Source organism: Culex quinquefasciatus, chromosome 3 (genome assembly GCF_015732765.1).
Source record: "Culex quinquefasciatus strain JHB chromosome 3, VPISU_Cqui_1.0_pri_paternal, whole genome shotgun sequence".
Lineage (NCBI taxonomy): Eukaryota > Metazoa > Arthropoda > Insecta > Diptera > Culicidae > Culex > Culex quinquefasciatus.
In genome coordinates, this window is record NC_051863.1 from 32,669,398 (window position 1) to 32,690,712 (window position 21,315).

Sequence of the window (21,315 nt, forward strand, 5' to 3'; positions counted from 1 at the left end):
GAATCCACCAATCAATCAAATGCGGAAAACAGAAAGGAAAAGAAACTCCTTCTTCGTGAAACCATGGCTTCGCCGTCAAGTAATCCAGATTATCACTCGTTTTACTTACCACACAGAAGCCATTGCTCATCGTTTTCCCCGGGTGGTTGATGGTGGCGGTGGAAATTCTACTCCCAGAGAGATATTTAATTAACGGAAGAGTATTCTTCTTACTGTCCGTTGGCTTTCCCACCCCGATCGGGAGCTTAGAAGGTATATGCGCGGGGGAAACTGGGACACCGCGCCAAAACCGTAATTGTTGGTATGGATTCTTTTGCAGAGTTTCATTAAGGGGAAGCCCCTCTTGATTTTTTTTAAATTTAAAAGTAATATTTTAGAAGTCGGACATTCTTCAGCTAGAATTTCTATTTGTACAATTCTGTTGAAATTGAGAACAACACACGAATTCGTTCGTTTCCTAGTACACAATGTTCCCCATAACAATTTCACGTGCAGCGAGCACGTGTTGTAGGAGGGGATCATTTGGAAATGCTTTCCCATCCACGTGTGCTCCGAGTTTATGCCAGAGGAATTTAATTTCCACTCATTTCATCCCCTTCTTTGTGTATCATCCCGGCCATCAGTATTGCTGCAAAACAGTCATTGTTTTCCTTCGGCGTCCCTGGATTACCGTTTTTTTTCCTCTGGACGGAATTCAATTACTAAGATTGAGTGGTGGTATTGCAAGAGATGGTGGTTTTTGTGCCGGAGTCCACCGTTTTAACGATGATGATCACGTGAACTGGTGTGTTATCCCTGCAGCTAAATGATTGCGATTTGTTTTGTTCTTGGAGCTGCAGCAAAGCAGGTTTATCTTTTTTTACTGGTTTATGTTCATAAAGCAAGTTCATTGCTAATTTTAATGAAAATGTTCGTCACTACGACGGTTTGACGTCATTTAATCTCAATACTTTGTTCTACGTATCGCTTATTCCTGTTAATTATTCAAAAACATAACGTTCTAATATTCGTTTTTTTTCTATTTCTCATTTCCTTTCTCTCTAGATACCATAGACAAAGACTCGTCATCAAGGCTATCTCTCACCGGAAATCTCCAACCGGCACCACCAGCCAATTATGCCAATCGCCGGTGCTGGTTGGCCATCTATCCCGCACTCCCGCGGAAGACGCCCCCGGAGTCGCATGCCACCTTCCCAGTCATAAGAGAGGAAACGCACAAATTGCTTATAATTGTGTTTTAATTTAATCATTCGTGTCGCGTTTCTTCGACATTTTTTTCCGCTTTTCCCCCTCTAAAACTTTGAGTAAGTCACGCGAATTGTGTTTGCGCACCGCTAATTGGTTTGCGTCTTCTCTGATGAGTGGCCTCGGTCGGCAAAACAAGCATCCAAAATGAAGTACGAAGATCAGATGACGCCCCAGTGTCAGCAGCACCCAACTCAGCGGCCCAGCGACGTGAGATGGACAGATTTCGGCGGAACCGGTCAGAACTCGCGAAACCTGCGGCGTACCGCCCGAAAAAGTGCCAAATTAGAACGTCGACAGCAGTCAAGTCAAGTCGCGCCGGAAGTCAGCGAAGTTGCGACGACGACGACGTCACCATTCCAGTCCTGCTGCAGTCGCGTGCCGGCGATCGGAAGTGCCGCCGGTTCGGACAGTGCGAGCAGTGAGGCCAGCTGGACCAACGGCGCCCGGTGGCAGTGTCACCGGTTTCAGTGGGTAGCAGTGTTGTACATAGTAGCGGTAGTGTTAGTGGGTGCAATTTCCGAGGTTCACTGTGATGCAGCTCTTAGCAGTAGGTCTAGTGGGGACGGGGGCAGTAGTAGTGGGACGGCGGCGGCACCGGATGGTGGCCACCTGCTGGAGGATCACTACGAGGGCGGCGGCCACTACACGCACCACTGGGCGGTGCACATTCCCGAGGGCGGGTCGGAGCAGGTCGAGCGGGTCGCCGAGGAGCACGGATTCATCAATCATGGCAAGGTGAGTTGAAGAGATCGATTTTGAGCTTGCATTTTTTCAAATTTGTAGTAGTACTACTACTAAGTTACCAACACATCGTAAAATTCATGAAAATAAACGGTTGTATCCGACCCGAGGGATTGTCACATTTTTATTTCAAACACTGCTGTATTTTCATAAGAATTGAACTTAGAACTAAGGTAGATTTGTAGATTTTTATGTTTTAGTCATTGATTTTTGTAGTTTTTTATGTGGAGGCAAATTTTCCTAAGGGTCGAATCAACAAAGTTCAAAAAAGCAAAATAAAAAAAAAACCTTTTCAATATTATTTTCTTCAAAAGTGGGCAAACATAGGCATTAATTTAAAGAGCAATTCTCTACGAAATCGGTATTTTTTATTCAATTTTAATTTTTGTATTTTTTAATCCGACTGAATCTTTTTTGGTGCCTTCGGTATGCCCAAAAAAGCCATTTTGCATCATTAGTTTGTCCATATAATTTTCCATACAAATTTGGCAGCTGTCCATACAAAAATGATGCATGAAAATTCAAAAATCTGTATCTTTTGAAGGAATTTTTTGATCGATTTGGTGTCTTCGGCAAAGTTGTAGGTATGGATACAGACTACACTGAAAAAAAAATGATTCAATGTAAAAAAAATTTGGTGATTTTTTTATCTAACTTTTTGTCACTAAAACTGGGTTTGCAAAAAAATACTATTTTTAATTTTTTATTTTTTTATATGTTTTAGAGGACATTAAATGCCAACTTTTCAGAAATTTCCAGGTTGTGCAAAAAATCTTTGACCGAGTTATGAATTTTTTAATAAATACTGATTTTTTTTTTCAAAAAATCGAAATATTGGTAGCAAAAATTTTTCAACTTCATTTTTTGATGTAAAATCAAATTTGCAATCAAAAAGTACTTTAGTGAAATTTTGATAAAGTGCACCGTTTTCAAGTTAAATCCATGTTTAGGTGACTTTTTTGAAAATAGTCACAATTTTTCATTTTTTAAAATTAGTGCAAATGTTTGCAAACTTTTGAAAAATATATTTTTGAAAAGCTGAGATTTCTCTATATTTTGCTTCTTTGGACTTTGTTGATACGACCTTTAGTTGCTGAGATATTGCAATGGAAAGGTCTAAAAACAGGAAAATTGATGTTTTCTAAGTCTTACCCAAACAACCCACCATTTCGATATCTCAGCAAGTAGGGGGAGAGGGGGTAATATGCACCCCCTAAGGGAAAACTGTGATTTCTCAACCATTACAGCATAACTGTGGAAGAATTCTGTTCGATGTTCTTAAACAACTATTATTCTTCGTCATCCATGTGAAAAAAGTCTTAAAAAACCTCAAAATTGTTCGAAAATATCAAATTTTTAAAAACATTTCTGATTCATTTCAAACAACCATGCGGGGCAATACGCACCGCAACATTGGGGCAAAATGCACTACAACAACGGGGCAAAATGCACCACAACATGGGGCAAAATGCACCGGGTAAAAGCAGTTTTCTCTAGTCACCACTAGATGACACCGCTGTTTTTACAAAGGAGCTTCACAGCTTTGCATTTTGCCCCGACCACGCTTTTTGCAGAAAATTTAATTAAAAATGCATTTTTTGATGTTTTTGGACTCATATATCTACAGAATAGTGAAGCTTATGGCAAAAACTATACACCTCAACATTTACAATAACAATAAATGTTTTTTATATTGTCCATAAATCATAAAGAAACTTCAATGAAAATTAGATGAAAACACAACATTTTAAAGTTTTGCAAATAACTTAAGCTGTTTTTACACTACGACGCTCAAATTTTTCCAGCATAGTTTAGCAGTAATAAGCTTCCAATTTCTATGATTTTTTCCCCGGAAAATTCTTCCAAATACCGAGAAAAGCAGGGGGTGCATTTTGCCCCGGGGGTGCGTATTACCCCCTCTCCCCCTAATGGTCCGATTTTCAATGTTGAAATATGAAACAGTTGTGAAATTTTTTGATCTTTTCTAAAACAATATTTTCAAAATTTTCTAATCAAGACTAACATTTCAAAAGGGCCAAACATTCAATATTACGCCAAAAAATAGTAAAGATTCAAAAAATCATAACTCAGTCAAAGATTTTTTGGCCGTTCTTGAAATTTCTCAAAAATTGGCATTTGATGTCCCCTAAAACACATCAGAAAAAAGTGTTTTTATTTTGCAAGTCAAGTTTTAGTGACAAAACGTTAAATTAAAAATCGTCGTTTTTTTTTACTATGCATCATTTTTTTCAGTGTAGTCCTTAAACATACCTACAACTTTGCCGAATACATGTATGGACAGCACCAAAGAAGTTTCAGCCTGCTTGAAAAATACAAAAAAAGGAATGACCGAAATTTCTGATAATTGCTCAAACGTAAAATTACCATGATTTGCAATTTTCAATTTTCCGGGAATCGAGAGTTGAATTTAGCATTTTTTTTTCAAATTCCCGGAATTCGGGAATATAGATATTTTTCGGAAAAATTATTATTAGTTAAAATCTTTTTTAAATTTTTTTCCTGAACCTATTAAGCAAAAAATCGATGGTAAAATCGCATGCAATAGCATGCACATTAATTTGTTCCAAAAAACGGCGATGTAACGGAAACCTTCGGGTTCACTCGGATTTCGATACAGTTTTGCTTTAGGAAAAATGTTTTCATACAACGAAAAATTCACAAACATCGTTTAGAACTCGTGATTTGCGATTTACTAAAAAATTATATGTTTTCATAAAAAAATCATATTTTGTTCGAAAACCTTGAAAAATACGTTCAAATTGTTACGTATTTCACTTTAAATCATAATGTTCTGGCAGCAAAAACAAAGAATACGGTGGTCAAACAAACAAAAGAAAGTAATGAAATGGATTTGGAAAAATCATTGACGTGAAGAAATGCACTGTATGTTTAAAATACACATTTGACTAATTACATTGTATTGCTTCATGTGTACAAACAATTTAATTTATTGAGAAATTATGTTTATTTAACGTTTTAAGAATCGGAAGATTTATTTATTGAAAAGGTCCATTGACCAAAATTATTTTTGCCTATTCAGGGTATTCAACTGAATAGGCGCTTTTGGAAAACAAAAGCAAAATATTAAATTTAGGTTTATTGTACCTTTAAAAACCCCAGAAATAAGCTTTAAAAGAGTTACAATCATCCCTAATATTGTGAAAATTCTACCCTATTTTCTAGAATAAGAAAGAGAAGGACAAACTTTATTGCAAATGATCAGCAGTTTCCAATCACTCAACGATTTATTAAGGGGTTACATACATGTAAATCTGCAAAAATTTCAGAGGTTGGTTTGAGCACACACTTAAACTTTTTTAAATCTGTTTTGAGGGCATTAAAACAAATATTTTCAACTATTATCAAAATAAATTTGAAGACATTTGGTTGTATAATTGCCGAGATATAGATATTTGAAGTTAGCAGTTTCAAAAAACGGGTGCCACGATATCTCAACACTGCTTTGACCAAATCGGCTCAAAATTTTGGTGAAGCCTCGTTAAACCGGTCCTGAGTGCATGACGAAGCCCGATTTTCAAAAAAATATTTGAAAAAAAGATAAAAATATTTCTGTGTTTTTCATTTAAAAAATCGTCAGTTTTTGATTTTTGTATTTTTTAAAAATGCAAAATTTCGAAATCGGGCTTCGTCATGCACACGAAATATGTCTTGCAAGTCTTCACCTCAAATTTCAGCCAATTTGGTCCATCCCATCTCGAGATATCATGGCACCCGTAAATCAACTCGGCGTTTAGAGAAAAACGCTCACAAAGTTTAACAGTTCGCTTTGCGCATGGCAAAATTTTGAGCGTAAATCATCTCTTACTCAGTTTAATCATGGAATATCTTCATGAAACTTTCAGGAGTAATTGAAAATCATATTTTAAGTGGATGGAATAAATTTTCTGAAACATCAAATTTTGTGATTTTCTACATGTATGTAACCCCTTAAACGTAATGATTTATTTTAATGGTAGCTCATTCTAAGCCGCACTCTGGAAGGTATTCAAAAAACTGATTAGGTAAATACAACAGTTTAAAATTTAATTTTAATCAGCCAAGCCCCAAGCACATAACATTGAATCGAACTTACCAGAGCATAAATCTTCTTGAATTGTTTTGTATTTTTTTCAAAGGTGTCTCTGTTTACCTTAATTCGAAAATATTTACACATTCACCTCTGACTGTAGGTCTTCAAAATGATTTGACCATTGCGAATCCAACCTATTATTCAAAAACATAGTTAATGAAAATAAGCTATTCCAAATATTATATAAAAAAAATAGTTCACTAAGTAATGTTCCCACTTTCCTGTTGTGCCTTAAGCAAAAAACTCAATCAGAATTGAAAAAAAAAAAAAAAACTGTCTCAAAAACGTAAAACGATTAGCGATACTTCCAAAATGAGCGTGGAGCAAACGCGAGCTGAAAAAATCGGAGAAAATGTGAGCTAGCCCGCGCAGCGCTCCTCCTCACGAACGAGCGAAAATGAGCGCTCACGAGCGCGTGAGGATCGCAACACTGACCATCTCGTTGTCGGTAACAATTTTATTAGCATTTTTTGCTTTTTTAGTAATTAGTTTTTGGCACCTCCTCAGTGCCAAGATGTAGACATTTTAGTGCATTGAAAACGGCGAACACCTTTTTCAACATTTGGTCTGTTGTGTTGTCACACCATTTAGTACTTTTCGCGAAAATCATTTTTTTTAATTTTGACGATTCATCACTACACGGAGAAAAATGAGTTCCCAAAATCGTGAACAAGCGTTCATGAAAATGAGAACCAAGAACAAAGTGTTCAAATTTCATGGTACGTTTTTCAAAATCGTACCATGGGATTTGAACACTTTGTTCGAGGTTCTCATTTTCATGAACGCTTGTTCACGATTTTGGGAACTTTTTTTCTCCGTGTATGTGTACAATTGCATAACACACGCTCCAAGTTTCCATTAATTTGGCTACATCAATTAAAATACAGGAAATTACATAAGTTGGCTTAAAGCATCAAAATAAGTTATTATCATTAACTCATTTTCGACCAGAATGGTACTTGTAACAAGAAAGTTCACAACAGGCGATATAACATTTTTTCGTGTCTTCCAATCTTTGGTATCCAAATTTTCCATGTGAATAAAACAGGAAATAAACGATATAAATATGTTCAAAATAAGTTGTTACCAATTGATCGTACACGTTTAATGATAATAAGCCTTAAGATAATTAAAAAAACACAACATGCTTTATGTTGTGTACCCATCTGTCAAACCACTCTATCAAAAACTCTAACAAAAACGACCAACATTTCAACGCGATGCAACCTTCATGAATTCCATCACGCGATAGTGGAATCGGCTGGAACCCGAATCGATCCGGATGTTAGCCGGGTCCCCCAAACCCCATGCCATCGCCGAAAATCCAAAAAGCCAGCCCAAGCGCAGACGGTAATTAAAACACAGAGCATTCTGACGCAGGAGGAACGCGAGGGTTGGGGGTCGTCATTTTGCCAAAAAACCCGTCCCGTCCAAAATGGCCAAAAACATCAGAGGCCGTGGATAACCGAGGGATGGGAAAAACCAATCCATTTCGGTGCTCACGTGAACCGTTCCATCATCCAAGGACCGAAGGATGTACGACGCACACGTGTCATGTGAACACGTGATCCACATGCCGGAGCTCGCATTTTTGGGAAATGTTCAATCATGTACAGTCTAGATATTGGCTTCGGACGCACCCTGAAATGTCAGCGTGTTTGTACTTTACTTTTGATGTTTTTAGTAGACAGATGAATGATGGGTTGGGACTTGGTTCGTGGAGTAATTGAAAATTGATAATTTTGCTCAATACTTTCGAGGATGTATGAGTTCACATCAATTTTAAGGTTTTTTTTTATTTGATGTATGAAGAATTAAAGTCTAAGTCGTTCTCTCATGTGCTGCAACGACCTAGAATTCCAAAAGATTAAACACGTCAAAACTTAGACAGGTGTGAACAGGAAACATTTATTGGTCAACAACGGCGCCCGCCATGTCAGCTTGTAGATATCCGGGGGATTTGTCAGGTTTCTTTGATTCTTTCGGTTTCTTCATTTAAAAGCGAGTTTAGCTTCTACAATCCGTTCGTTCCAAATTTTGGTAAGCAACAATGTATTATGTGCTAACCCATCATTCAAACAACACTTCAAAGCTTCTTGCTACCCGTTCCCCAGCGCTCATTGAGCCTTTTTTGCGGCAGTGTTGCCAGACACCCCTATTTTGCGTTTGTGGCCAGCGTTGCCCACTGTGGTAGCTGCTGTTGTTGTTTTTGTGTGGCTCTTTTTCACTTTTCACCGCGTGCACACACACACACACACACACGCCATCAACCAAACAACCACACATCACTCAACACAAAAGCTCAACAACACAATGTATTTAGTCAGCTGTACAAAGCAAACACCCACACCTCAAACACATACACACACAAACTCAAACCAGCTCAATTCAGGAAACAAAAAGGGCGGAAGATCAAAGGAGTACGATGTTGGACCATCAGCGCCACCACCCAGCCTGGTGTTCCCATCGGTTTTTCAGGAAACGATAAGGGGTTGACCCGAGTGGGTGAAACTGTTAGATTGTGATAAAAATTGCTCAAAACCAACTTTTAAGATTGCCCCCTTTGCTTGGTTCCTCTCTTCCTTATTGGTACCTGCAATCTGACTTGGCCGGCGCCGCTGGTGACCAACCTTTGATTGGTAATGAGAAGACCTGTCTCTGAATGCGTCACTTTCATGAACATTGCTTTGTACTAAATTTAATATCTTTGTTAACACTGTTCCAAACTCGGTCCTCAAACGGAAATGGTCGAAGTGAGTCAAAGTGTCGGTTGGAAAAGTGTTTCTCCTCGACCGGAAGCGGGCCCTGAAGTCGAGCGCAAAAACGACACCCGGCGAGAGAGGCCACCACAAAGTATGCATCCGTGTTTAGTCACACACACACAACAATGACAACAACGAGGTTTTCGCCCAGTCTGAAACTCAACGGACGGACGGACAGTGAACGGAGAGATAATGAGGACGAAATGAAGGATAGTTTGCGGCCGGAAATGTTCACACTTTTTGGGTTCCGCTGGAAGGAGATAACCTCTCTGTTTGCCTTGTTTTGGCAGGGGTGAAATTTGAATAGAGATATTTTAATTTTATTGAACCTGAACTTGTTTTGAAACAAACTATTTTCAAGCAACTTACTTTAGTGTAATATGCAACTGAGTTATTACCCTGATTTTTTGATGTTTCCAAACCCACTAATAATTATTCAGAATGGTAAACTGACATTAGAACAGTATTTGTTTTTTTCTGCAATGCATTTTTGAGGATTTCTTCAGGATATGGTCAGGAGTTGGACATGGTTTTTTCCGTGTACACTTAGCTCTGTTAAACTTTTTGCGTCATTTTAGGAGACTTTTTTTTTCAAATTCCACTTCAAAAATTGATTTTCATTATGGGCTTTTTGCTGCCAATCTAAAATAATCAAGTTCACATTTTTTGGAGGCTATAAAAATGAAATGAAAAATGAGCAATTCTCTACCAAAACCGGAAATGGTTTTTATTTGTATTTTTTGATTTGGCTCAAACTTTGTGGGGGCCTTCCCTATGTCCAAATAAGCTATTTTATGTCATTGGTTCACCCATACAAGTCTCCATACAATTTTGGCTGCTGTCCATACAAAAATGGTATGTAAATATTCAAACAGCTGTAACTTTTGAGTGAATTTTCTGATCAATTTGGTGTCTTCGGCAAAGTTGTAGGTATTGTTGCAGACCTTTGAGAAACAAATAGGTACACGGGAAAAAAATTTGCAGATTTTTTTATCAACTTTTTTTTCACGAAAACTCAATTTCCCAAAATACGTATTTTTTTATTTTCGAGATTTTTTGATATGTTTTAGGGGACAAAAATCCGCAACTTTTGAGCTATAGAGAAACATGGTCAAAAAAGGCCGGGTTATGAATTTTTGAAAAAATAGAGATTTTTGGAAAAAATCGAAGTTTTATGCAAAAACAAATTTGATGTTAGTGTTTTTTGAATGCATTTTACACCTGCCTATTTGTTTTGCAACCAATTATTTCCTAAATATATGAGTTTTGAAAAAAAAAAAGTTTGGTGCTGTAGATCGGAATTTCACAAAAATTAAAAATATACTTCAATCAATTCCAAACATACTAAATATGATTTTAAACGAAAAAAATTGCATTTCAAATTGTTTTCAGTTGATGTGATGTCTACTTCAACGAACATTTTGATGATTTTTGAAAAAAATATATATATTTTTGCCCCCTGTTTTTCGGGCCGATTTTGAAGTTTTATTTAAACTTTAACAAATATTTGCAACTGCCTAAGATATTTTTTAATTAATATTTTTCATTTTGCGCATTTCTTCATAACAGACTCAAACCTTTTAAAATAGTAGTTTATGCAACAAGTTGAAAAAAGCAGATTTTTTCAGCACGAGCCATACTTTTATCCAACGAGGTTTACCGAGTTGGATAAAAATGACGAGTGCTGAAAAAATCATGTTTTGCAATAAGTTGTTTACAACATTTTTTGTAATTCTGAAAAACGCTTTTTGAATGAAATTTTATGTCAATCATCCATGTGTTGAGTAAATTGTAGTAAATGTTACTTTTCGATACAAGTGTCGAAAAGTTCAACTTTTCTGCACTCATTTTAGTGCTGAAAAGTAAAACTTTTCAGCACTGGTATTGAAAGGTATTAATTTTCCATTCTGTTATTTTTGGTAAGGAAAAGTAGGCCGTTTCGATTCTCAAGAAGGTCAGGAAAAGTTGACAGTTTCACAGCGGAATTGCAAAAATAAACTTTTCATATATTTTTTACATTTCCAAGTGTAAAACAGCATCCAATTGTAACAATGCCGAACAATCGACAATGATATTGATTCTGTGGCACCTTCCGCAACAAAATTTACAATATAGAGCTTGTTGTTTGAAATTTTGATTTATTTCAATTTTGTTAAAATTGCTTGTCTGCATAAGATTCTTTAAACAAATATTCTACTTATTTTTTATTTTTTTTTTCTCATCGGTGAAATCTGCAAAAAAAAACTTAGCAGATCAAATCCCCTAAAGTGTCCACGTGGTTTATGGATGGCCCCATAGCAAAATTTTCAGCTTAGGAATTGTAGGGACAAATTTTGCTTAGAGTATTTCTGTTTTTTTTTTTATTTTTTTTTAATAATAATGTTTATAATAATTTAAGATGAACTAATTGTTATAATCATCTCTTAAGTAAACGAAATTTGCATTTGAAATTTTAATAAAATGCAGCATTTTTTGAGCAGGCTTTTGAGGGATAATTCGAAGTGGAAATATGAATTTCTTTATTTAAAAAAAAAATTGCATCTTTGTTGGACTTTGATAACCGGACAATTTAATAATGTGATGAAGCCTTACACAGAGCTACTATTGAGAGAAATCAGTTCTTTTAATGTTAACCAATTACTCTTGATTTTACACCTGGCAGTATCTCGGCAATATAATTGTCGGTCAGATTTTCAATGGCTTAAAATGAAATCGGTTTGAACTGTTCAATACAGCTCGTGAAGTAGATTGAAAAATATTGAAACAAAAAATTAATCAACAATTTAGAACTCGAAAACGTGTCTAATATTTTGAAAAAACTATTTGCCTTCCTCACCTTACTGAGGAAAGGCTATAAAATCACTCGAAAAACGAAATTCCTTATTTGACCTCCTAGACCCACCTTCATGTATACATATCGACTCAAAATCAAATTTTGAGCAAATGTCTGAGTCGGCACTGGCTGACCCGATTTGGACCGTTTTGGTCTCATTTGATCCGTCTTGGGGTCCCATAAGTCACTATTGAAAATGATAAAGTTTAGTTAAGTACTTCAAAAGTTATGTTAAAAAAGATTTTAACAAAAGTCCGGAAGATTGTAAAAAGAGTGGTTTTTGTAAGAAACCTCGTCATGTTATACATTTTTAGAAAGGTATTCGAAAGACCTTTCCAACGTGTTTGAAGATCTGACAACCCTATCAAAAGTTATAAGCACTTAAGCGTTATTTATGAACTTTTTATAGGCCGGATCTCATATATTTCGATGAAAAAGTTGTCCGGATCTATCATGCGACTTGTCGTTGGGTAGGTAATCAAAGACCTTTTGAACGAGTTCAAAAGATTGAAGATCTGACAACCCTATCAAAAGTTATAAGCACTTAAGTGTTATTTATGAATTTATTGGAGGCCGGATCTCAGATATTACCTAGCATTACACTCTAAATGTGAGGAAGGCACCAACCACCTAATGGTGGACTAAGTAACGTTTTTTTTAGTAATTTGAGTTGGAGTCTAAGGCTTTTTTTACTCGAGGGACATTTTTTTTACATTGCATTGTCTTCAAAGTTTTTTTTTAAATATTTATTAGTTAGCAAGGTCACATAAAAACAGGGTTGCCAGATTGCAAGATAAATCGGGGAATGCCAGATTTATAAGCATCAGCCAGAATAAAGATTCACCCTTCCCTGTGCCAACTATTGACAGATTTTGCCGGATTTTTTACTTTAAGCCCATTTTGAACAACTTTTTGATCAAAATGAACGAATTCTATTAAAAATCATTAAAAAAATGAATTTGCTGGGGGTAGTCCCCTGGGGGGTTTCAACCTTCAACCCTGCTAATTCATCCCATCCCGGCTCATCACTGCTCATCGACGTCCTAAACTGTGACGTGATGTGTCGAGTTGGAAAAACGATCCCAAACGTGCGTATGTTCCTCATGCTTGGTGTGTGTGTGTGTGTATTTGAGTTTGGGGTGGTGGTGGGTCACCGTTTGGTTGTTGCTGCCTGGCCAAAACAAAGTGACCACTTTGGGGGGGAGGACTTTAATTAGACAATTTTCCGAGTCCCTCGTCGCCCCAGAGCGGCCATAGCCGGATGTTGTTCTGTTCGTGGAAAAACAAAACGTTCACAAAATGAGTCCTTTTTAGGGTCTCTCTTTTTTCGTTGTTGATGCTTTCATGAGCATCCCCAAAAGAGTTGTATCCGGCCGGGAGGGGTTGGGAATGTTTTCGATTCGCCCTCATGCCCCGTAGCCCGGCTTCTTTCGAAGGTCGGTTGGTTCTGTTTAGTTGGGTGGGGTGTTGATGAATTTGTGGCGTTGAAAGCACAATATTATTAAAAGTGTCAAGTGTTTGATGCCGGTCGAACGCTTGCGTAGTGACAGAGTCAACTTTGGGACCGGTGTGTGGGAAACTGTTTTTTAGTCTGTTTTGTTGTGAAAGTTTTTGGACCATAAAAAAGTCACTATCACGCTAGATTTCCCAGAAGGACAGTGTGGCATATTATTAGGGTTTAATGCGCGTGTCATGTACGGGACTGGGCCATTCGGCAGAAAATTATTCGGCAGAATGACATTCGGCGGAAAGCCGAACGGCAGAAAAACAATCGGCGGAATGGGTCATTCGGCAGAAAAGGTCATTCGGCAGAAAATACGTTTGGCAGAAAAGCTTGTTCGGCAGAAAATCAATTGGCAGAATGTCATTAGGCGGAATGGTACAAATGGCAGAATAACTCGTTAGGCCGAATAAGTCGTTTGGCAGAATGTCGTTGAGCGGAATAGTACAAATGGCAGAATAACTCATTGGGCCGAATAAGTCGTTCAGCAGAAAGCTTTGTTTGGCAGGATCTCTTCTTAGTTGGAAACGTTCGAAAACAATACACAAAACAATAATGAATTAAAAAATCTATTTGTTTAGACTCAAAATAAAAGTACAAAAAGATCACATTTTCGCGGTACTTTTGTACACCTTGCTGAGTCCGTCCATCGTTTGTCGTCCGTGCAACCGTACGACGTCAAAATTCAAAATATCAATATTTTTCGACATTGTTAAGCGGTTTTCTAGCGACGACGCACGGTTTTGTTATTCAGGACCATTGTGGTGTGCTGTAATTTCGGTTTTCAGGTCAATCATACAAAACAAATAACTTGTTCGAGCTTCAGCATTGTCTTGGCGTTTCTCTATTGCGTGATTTCTACTCGAAACTAGGTGTCCACAGGTTTGAAACGGTAAAGGTGAGAACAAGATTATTCGTTTGACGCAGTGGTGGACGCAGCACTTTGCGCCAGTTCGATTTTTCTGTGATCTGTCAGTTGAACAATCTACAGAGCATACTATGTTCAATGGTCGATGACAGGCAGGCTATGATGACAGCCGCAAAGTTCTGCGTCCATCACTGCGTCGAACGGATAATCCGGTTCTTAGCTTGAGGTGAAGCCGTTGATCATTTTCGAAGAAAATTGATCATCATCATTATAAAATACACAAAATTTCACAATTCTAATGATAATGGCAAACACGACAATGTAGGTTAGGGTAGAGTAGTCATCAATGAGACACGGGGAACAATGATAAAATGGCTCTCACAAGTAGTAGTTTCAACCAAACAGGCTCATATTTTGGGGAAAGGTGTGTCTACACGATACACGTCTGCCATAATAGTGGCTTTGGTTATGGAAGCTCCCTTGAAAAGTTATTCATTAATGTTTGATTCTGGGGTGTAAAAGTAAATTATGGACAAAAATTAGTTTTTCGCTCATAGGCAGCCGTAAACACCAAAACTAACATTTCTCCAGATTTTTTTTTTTGACGTTTCATAGGGAATGAGTTGGGCTACAATGTCCTTTCATTTGGTTTGGCCAAAATTAAGAATATACCAAGAATCCAGGGCTACCTTATTGTTTCTCACTCCTTTCAGCCCATGGGTAACAATGAGACTAGAGGGTGACGATTCTCGAGATTTTCAATTTCCCGGGAATCAAGAGTTGAATTTGGTCGTTTCCCGGGAATTCCCGGGACCCGGGAGTTTTTTTTACTATGCCCATAGTGGCAATAATTTAAATGAAATTACTTACAATGTTTTCATACTTATTCTATGAAACGTTATTTTAATTATCCTTATTATTTGGAGAAACTATATGTACATTTTGATTATCTTTTTTTCTGAATCTGCAAAAACAAGATCGTATCTTGAGGTTTTTTTTACTCAAAACTTTAGTTTAACATGTTTAGAAATAATATGTAATTTCCCTGTATCGAGATTTTTGCAATATGATAAATAACGACTTAAACAACTTTTTTTTCCTTTTTAATGTCAATTATAAATATTCATTGAAGAAAAATTTACAGTTATCCGGAAAACCCGAATGTTTACAATTGGCGGACAATAAGTTCACAAAGATCGCCAGAGTTTTTTCCCCGAAAATATGATCCTAGAGTTTTTTTTTTGAAAAGGTCCTATAAAAGGCAATAGCTTAAAAAAAATCTCTAGAATTTAATATTGTGGTAGACGTGAAACACAAAAAGACTTATTAACATAAAAAATGGAAATTACCTTGATACAGCCAAATTAACTTAGGGACTAAATAAACAGACTATGAGGATTTCTATGCTCGAGAAAAAGCTTTCCCCTTTTAGAAATACTAAAATAAAAAAAAAAATATTTCAAAGAAATTAGATTTTATATCTGGGATGTAACTGCTTTGTATACTTTAAGGTAAATTTGTGGACCACACTTTTTGGCTTCTTTCAGTTATAATTATTGGAATTTAAAATTTACACTTTCTGAATAAGAAGATAAGAGAAGAACTTGAACATCGAACATTTCACATACAATGTTCGAAACAATTTAGAATCCTCCAAATAATTTTCTGATTAGTTTATATAATTTTGCTTCGATATTTATATGTTTAAAATTTCCCGGGAGTCTCGACCGAATTTCCCGGGAATCGAGAGGTTCAAAATGGTCGATTTCCCGGGATTTTTTCCCGGGAATTCCCGCTCGTCACCCTCTAAATGAGACACTTTGATTTTTCTTCTTTTCAAAATCTATGTAACTAGGGCGATAAAAATCATGGATTCAGCTCAATACTGTTCATTGGTGAAAATCTACTCTTCAATCTGAACAAAAATAGCCGTTTTAGATAGCTTGAAAGATTAGTTTTTGCTCTTTGGTGTGCTTTGGTTTTTAAATGTATCAAAATTTTTAATCCAGTGTGATTCAAATTAAATAAGTCTCTTATAAATACATATTTTTAATTTTTTATATGACATGACCAGAAAAGCTTCAACAATTTTTTAAAATGTCTAAAACAACAAATAAAAAAACAGCAAATAAAATCATAACAAACAATATTTTACAAATTATCCGCCAACTGGAGAAAATCTGAAGTACAAACTGAATAAGTACACGAGATTTCAGAGCAATCAATTTGGAGATCGGTGTACTAATTGTTTTGTTCTGTTTCTGTTTTAACCGAAATCAATCAGAAAAATCAAAACATCATGCAAAAAATAAACTAAAACAGCTGTTCTGATTCGATACATTCGTCTTTGTTGCCAAAGATGTTTCATAAAAAAATATTTAAAATTACTTTTTTTCAATTTAAATTCATGAATATAAAAGTGAAGCGAAAATATTTCAAGCGCTAGGCAATTTACGGCAATTTACGGATCTAACAATTATTCTCTATAAGTAAAATAATGCTTAATATTTTATTTTTATTTTTTAATCGTTGTTCATCTATTCCACAACAAAATCTGAATTTCCAGACCAAAATTTGATATTTTTACCGATTTCGGGGATTCCCGGGATAAAATATAAAAATCCCGGGATTCGGAAATTCCCGGTTTTGGAAAAATCCCGGGAATTTTGTCCCGGGAATTCCCGGGATGGACGCACTATATGTAACTCTTTCAAAATATTAATTGAAAGTGATTTTTGGCAAATTGATTGAGTTTTAACTCCATTTAACAAAAAATATAAAGTTTTTTGGTATAAATATATGGATTTTACAAAATTCTAATACTTTTTGGTATAACTTTTGTTAATTAAAGTTTCAAGTTGGTAAAATTGTTTTAAAATAATTAAGGCAAGTTACCTGCAACGGAACAATACTAAAACATGACATTTTATTAGAAAATAATTGATTTTCGTAGAGTGTCTCATTGTTCCTGCCAAGTGCGTCTATAATGAGACAGTTGAATAACTCGGGCTGTAGACGTAATACCGATGTCATATTTTGGTCAATGTTGGTACACATTAAAAGAAAGTACTGTATGTAAAAAAAATATTTACACCCCTTGGGCACTATACACATTTTGTGATGAAACATATAAACAATTAAAAGTTTGTCAAAAACCTAGTACTACGTTTTATTAAGAAACTCATGCCGAACATTTTGCTATAAAAGCTCATGAAAAGATGATTTCCATAAAAAGAAATAAAAAGGTGCAACAAAAGTTTGTAGGGGAGAGTGGGAGACTTGATCCCCGGGGACACTTGATCCCAAGCCTGTATCTCGTCAGCATGTGGGTAAAACAATTGGCTTTGTTCTAGAAAGTTGTGTGAAATCAACTAAAACTCATTGTAGAAAACAAAGAAAAAAATTAAAAATGTTTAGATTGAGTTACACACATTTTTCTAAAAAGTGCTGCAAAAACTTCCAAGAGATCTTTTTTCTTTGTTTTGATAAGTTTAGAAAACACTAAAGTGCGTTTAAGGAGACTTGATCCCTGCATTTTTACAGTCACTGGAATCAGCCTCAAGATTAAATAATTGGGCTGGGTTTTCGTACATAGTTTCCTTCAGTATAGTTGAACATAACTTACTGCAGTTTGAACCATTTTTCAAAAGTTTTGTAAACAAAAATTACCAGCTTTTGTAAACATGCTCAATTTTGGTCTAAAAAAGAAAATTTTAAGTTTTTAAATATTTTGCATGCTAAACTTATTTTGAAAACAAACGTACAGGTTTAATGTGAAATTGCTGTAACTTATAGAAAATTAAAAGATTGGATGAATAAGAAACATTTTGCTTAAGATTTCTTCAAAATGTTGAATAGGGGATCAAATTACCCCCAACATTTTGAAAATGGCGGTTTAATATATTTTTTTAAAACGCTTGGCATGATTCGAAGAGTTTATCTGATGAAATACCCTTATTAGCCAAACATAGTTGTATGTTTAAGCTTTCAATTCTTGCAAAAAGTTCATGGTTTTGTGAGAAATTGGCAGAGTTATGTGCGATACAAAAAAAGGGGATCAAGTCTCCCCACTCTCCCCTACACCTTTCGAAAAATTAACATAAATAAAGTTATTTGTTGATAAATCACCATAATTCCAGTCTCCCAACTCCAAATAGGCATCCTTGACTGATTAACAAAATAATTTGGTTTGAATATCAAGTTTACTACTTACTTAGTATGAAAGTTTAAAAAAATCTGGAAATTCTATATAAAACTTATCTAAACTTAGTTTTGCAAACATTTAATTTAACTGAACGTCAATATATTACCATAGAATTGCTAATTGTGGGTATAACACCGTTTTGGGAGTCTTTGTATCGATAGAATAGATTTTTCGTTGGAATTTCGTTTAAACCCGAAATTTCGTCGTCGGAAAATCCGCCGGCATCCGAACCGGTCCACGATTCACAAGTCAATCTCTGTGGCATTGGAAAGGGCATACAATTTCCGATCTTTTGATACCCATACATCAAGGTTTTCTATAAAACCCACGTTTTTAAATACTTAAGCAAAAACGTTGTTATGGTTTCGTTTGAGCAATCTGCCAAAAATGTATGGACTTTCGTAATTTTTTTTCTAGTGGATCAAACTGGGCAAAAAGCCCAGGTATTTAAAAACGTGGGTTTTATAGAAAACATTGATGTATGGGCAGCAAAAGATCGGAAATTTTATGCCCTTTTAAAGATTTGTCTGGTCACGCCTGCCGTCGGACGGGAAATTGAATGTTGGCCCCCGTCGGACCTACAGGTTAAGTCGTAAGCTCAGTCCAGGTTGTCTCACTGGGTTCTGTCTCGATAAAGTTGCTGGTAGGAAGTTAGACAAAAATGACTTTGTCTGCCAAATAATATTCTGCCTTATGATATATTCTGCTTAATGATCTTTTCTGCCATTTGTTTGTCTGCCTTCTGTACTTTTCTGCCATATGAACCTTTCTGCCTTATGTGCTTTTCTGCCAATCGACGTTCCGCCAAATGACCCTGTCTGCCATTTGACCTTTTCTGCCGAACATTTTTCTGCCATTCGTACTTTTCCGCCGAATGTACTTTCTGCCGAATGTTTGTCTGCCGAATGACCTTTTCTGCCTTCTGGTTGTCTGCCGAACGTCATTCCGCCGACCGTCATTCTGCCGAATGGCCCAGTCCCGTCATGTACCTGTCAACTGTGACTAATTTGGGTGCCTTCATTGTGCGTGTAGTTTCTACATGAATGGTCAAATTGTGAGCGTTTTGCACGCATGAAGTGACCATCCATAATTTGTCGAAAATTGGTCCCAATTGTTACGATCAAATTCAATATAAATCGAACACGGTGATAATTTTAAACAATTTCATTTCTTTTCTAAAAAATCAGCTGTGGTGCTGAAACATTTAGGTTTAACTCAAGCACAGGCTACGTAGGCGCAACTTATTCGTGTGGAAACAAGCTGCACACATGTAAAGTCAACTGCAGACAAAATCATTTATTATGCTGAAAATCACCACCGCTCACAAAAGCGAAAGCACTCACACACACACACCCACCCATCTATCAAATTGGGTGGAAAATGCCTCAATTGAATTGCCCACAAAATGTGGTTGATTTCATGTATTTTTTTATTGCAAAGAATAAAAAATATATATTCATTGATTTGAATTCGAAGCCTTGGAGATTTTTTTTTGTGCTATGTGTTTTTCAGATTTATAAATGAAAGATTATGAGGCTTTTCATGATCCTTTGCCAATATTTCTTTGAAAAAAAAAAAAAACGAGTTAGAACATGAAACTTTTATAATTTTAATTTTTACCAAGACGCTTGAGATAACTTAATTTAAATAAAATCAAACATTTTTTTTAAAAAAATTTTGATTTTTGTAACGATTCCTACTCTTCACACGTTACTTACAAAACGCAATTCAAAAATTTCATTAAAAAAAATATGACTTTATTAACTATTCGGTTGATTTTATTCTCCAGTGATTAAATAATATTTTAACCAGAAAAAAATCATGATTTGAAATGGAATTCTTTTCTCTTTTCTTTATTTTCTTAATGTAAATTAGCTCTAATAATAATGCTTTATCCAGTTTGTGATATTTTATTTGTTCTTAAATACAGAGGGAACAAAAATTATTGAAAATCTGTTATTTCATCAATAGACACATATTGCAAAATGCCATGAAATGTTAATAATTGAACACAGAAAAAATATAACGAAGTTGGATAACCAGCCATGGTTTAGCACTTTAATGTATTGTAAAATGTATTTAATATATTAAGGAAAAAAGTATTTTCTTACCAAAACAATTTGAGGGTAAATAATTATTGACTTAAAATTAAATTTTCACTGGAAATAAATAATGTGAAAATAATTGCTTGTCATTTTATTTTATTTGATTGATAAATAATTCAAAAAAGGACTTTTCAATATTTTTGCAAACTTTAATATAATTCAATAGCTGTTAATATTTTGCAAATTTTCAATAGCAGCATAAGTATAATGAAGAAGCATTTAACAATATTTTTTGTGTTTAATTTTCGAAAATAGGGCTTGAAACTTTAAATTTATTATTATTTATCGTTTTCATTTAAAATTAGATTCTTTGTTTACATCTGATTCTGAATTTTAAATATACTGAAAACTAAAAGCATGCAACATATCTTATCTACTTATTTCAAACCCATCATATTAATCAATATCTTAGCTTTGATTTGTTTGGAATGAAGAACAAAACTAACTGAGCAATTCTCGCTGAAACCGTCCCACTAGATGCACATGTTCTCAAATCGTTACGGCAATGTTCTCATTCGATTCAGCGCACCAAAAAACCATTAAAACAACCTTCGAACCATTGAAAATGTCAGCCGTTAGCCACCTGTAAATAAAAACTTGTATTGAACTATGGATTTTTTCGAAAAAATGCCCTAACATTTTAGAAAGGTATTCGAAAGACCTTTCCAACGTGTTTGAAGATCTGACAACCCTATCAAAAGTTATAAGCACTTAAGCGTTATTTATGAACTTTTTATAGGCCGGATCTCATATATTTCGATGAAAAAGTTGTCCGGATCTATCATGCGACTTGTCGTTGGGTAGGTAATCAAAAGACCTTTTGAACGAGTTCAAAAGATTGAAGATCTGACAACCCTATCAAAAGTTATAAGCACTTAAGTGTTATTTATGAATTTATTGGAGGCCGGATCTCAGATATTACCTAGCATTACACTCTAAATG

General features: G+C 35.5%; 1 protein-coding gene across 5 annotated transcripts in view; it reads left to right on the plus strand.

The window, feature by feature from the left end:
• Positions 1–21,315, plus strand: part of LOC6045170 (furin-like protease 1) — a 454,649-nt gene that overhangs the window by 175,475 nt on the left and 257,859 nt on the right. For 2 of the 5 annotated variants that reach the window (XM_038263921.1, XM_038263920.1), the window contains one exon: positions 1,045–1,983. In XM_038263921.1, the coding sequence (XP_038119849.1) occupies positions 1,393–1,983 (591 nt within the window). In that variant the 5' untranslated portion in view covers positions 1,045–1,392. The remainder of the gene's footprint in view (positions 1–1,044; positions 1,984–21,315) is intronic. The other 3 variants (XM_038263922.1, XM_038263924.1, XM_038263923.1) reach the window with 2 other exon arrangements.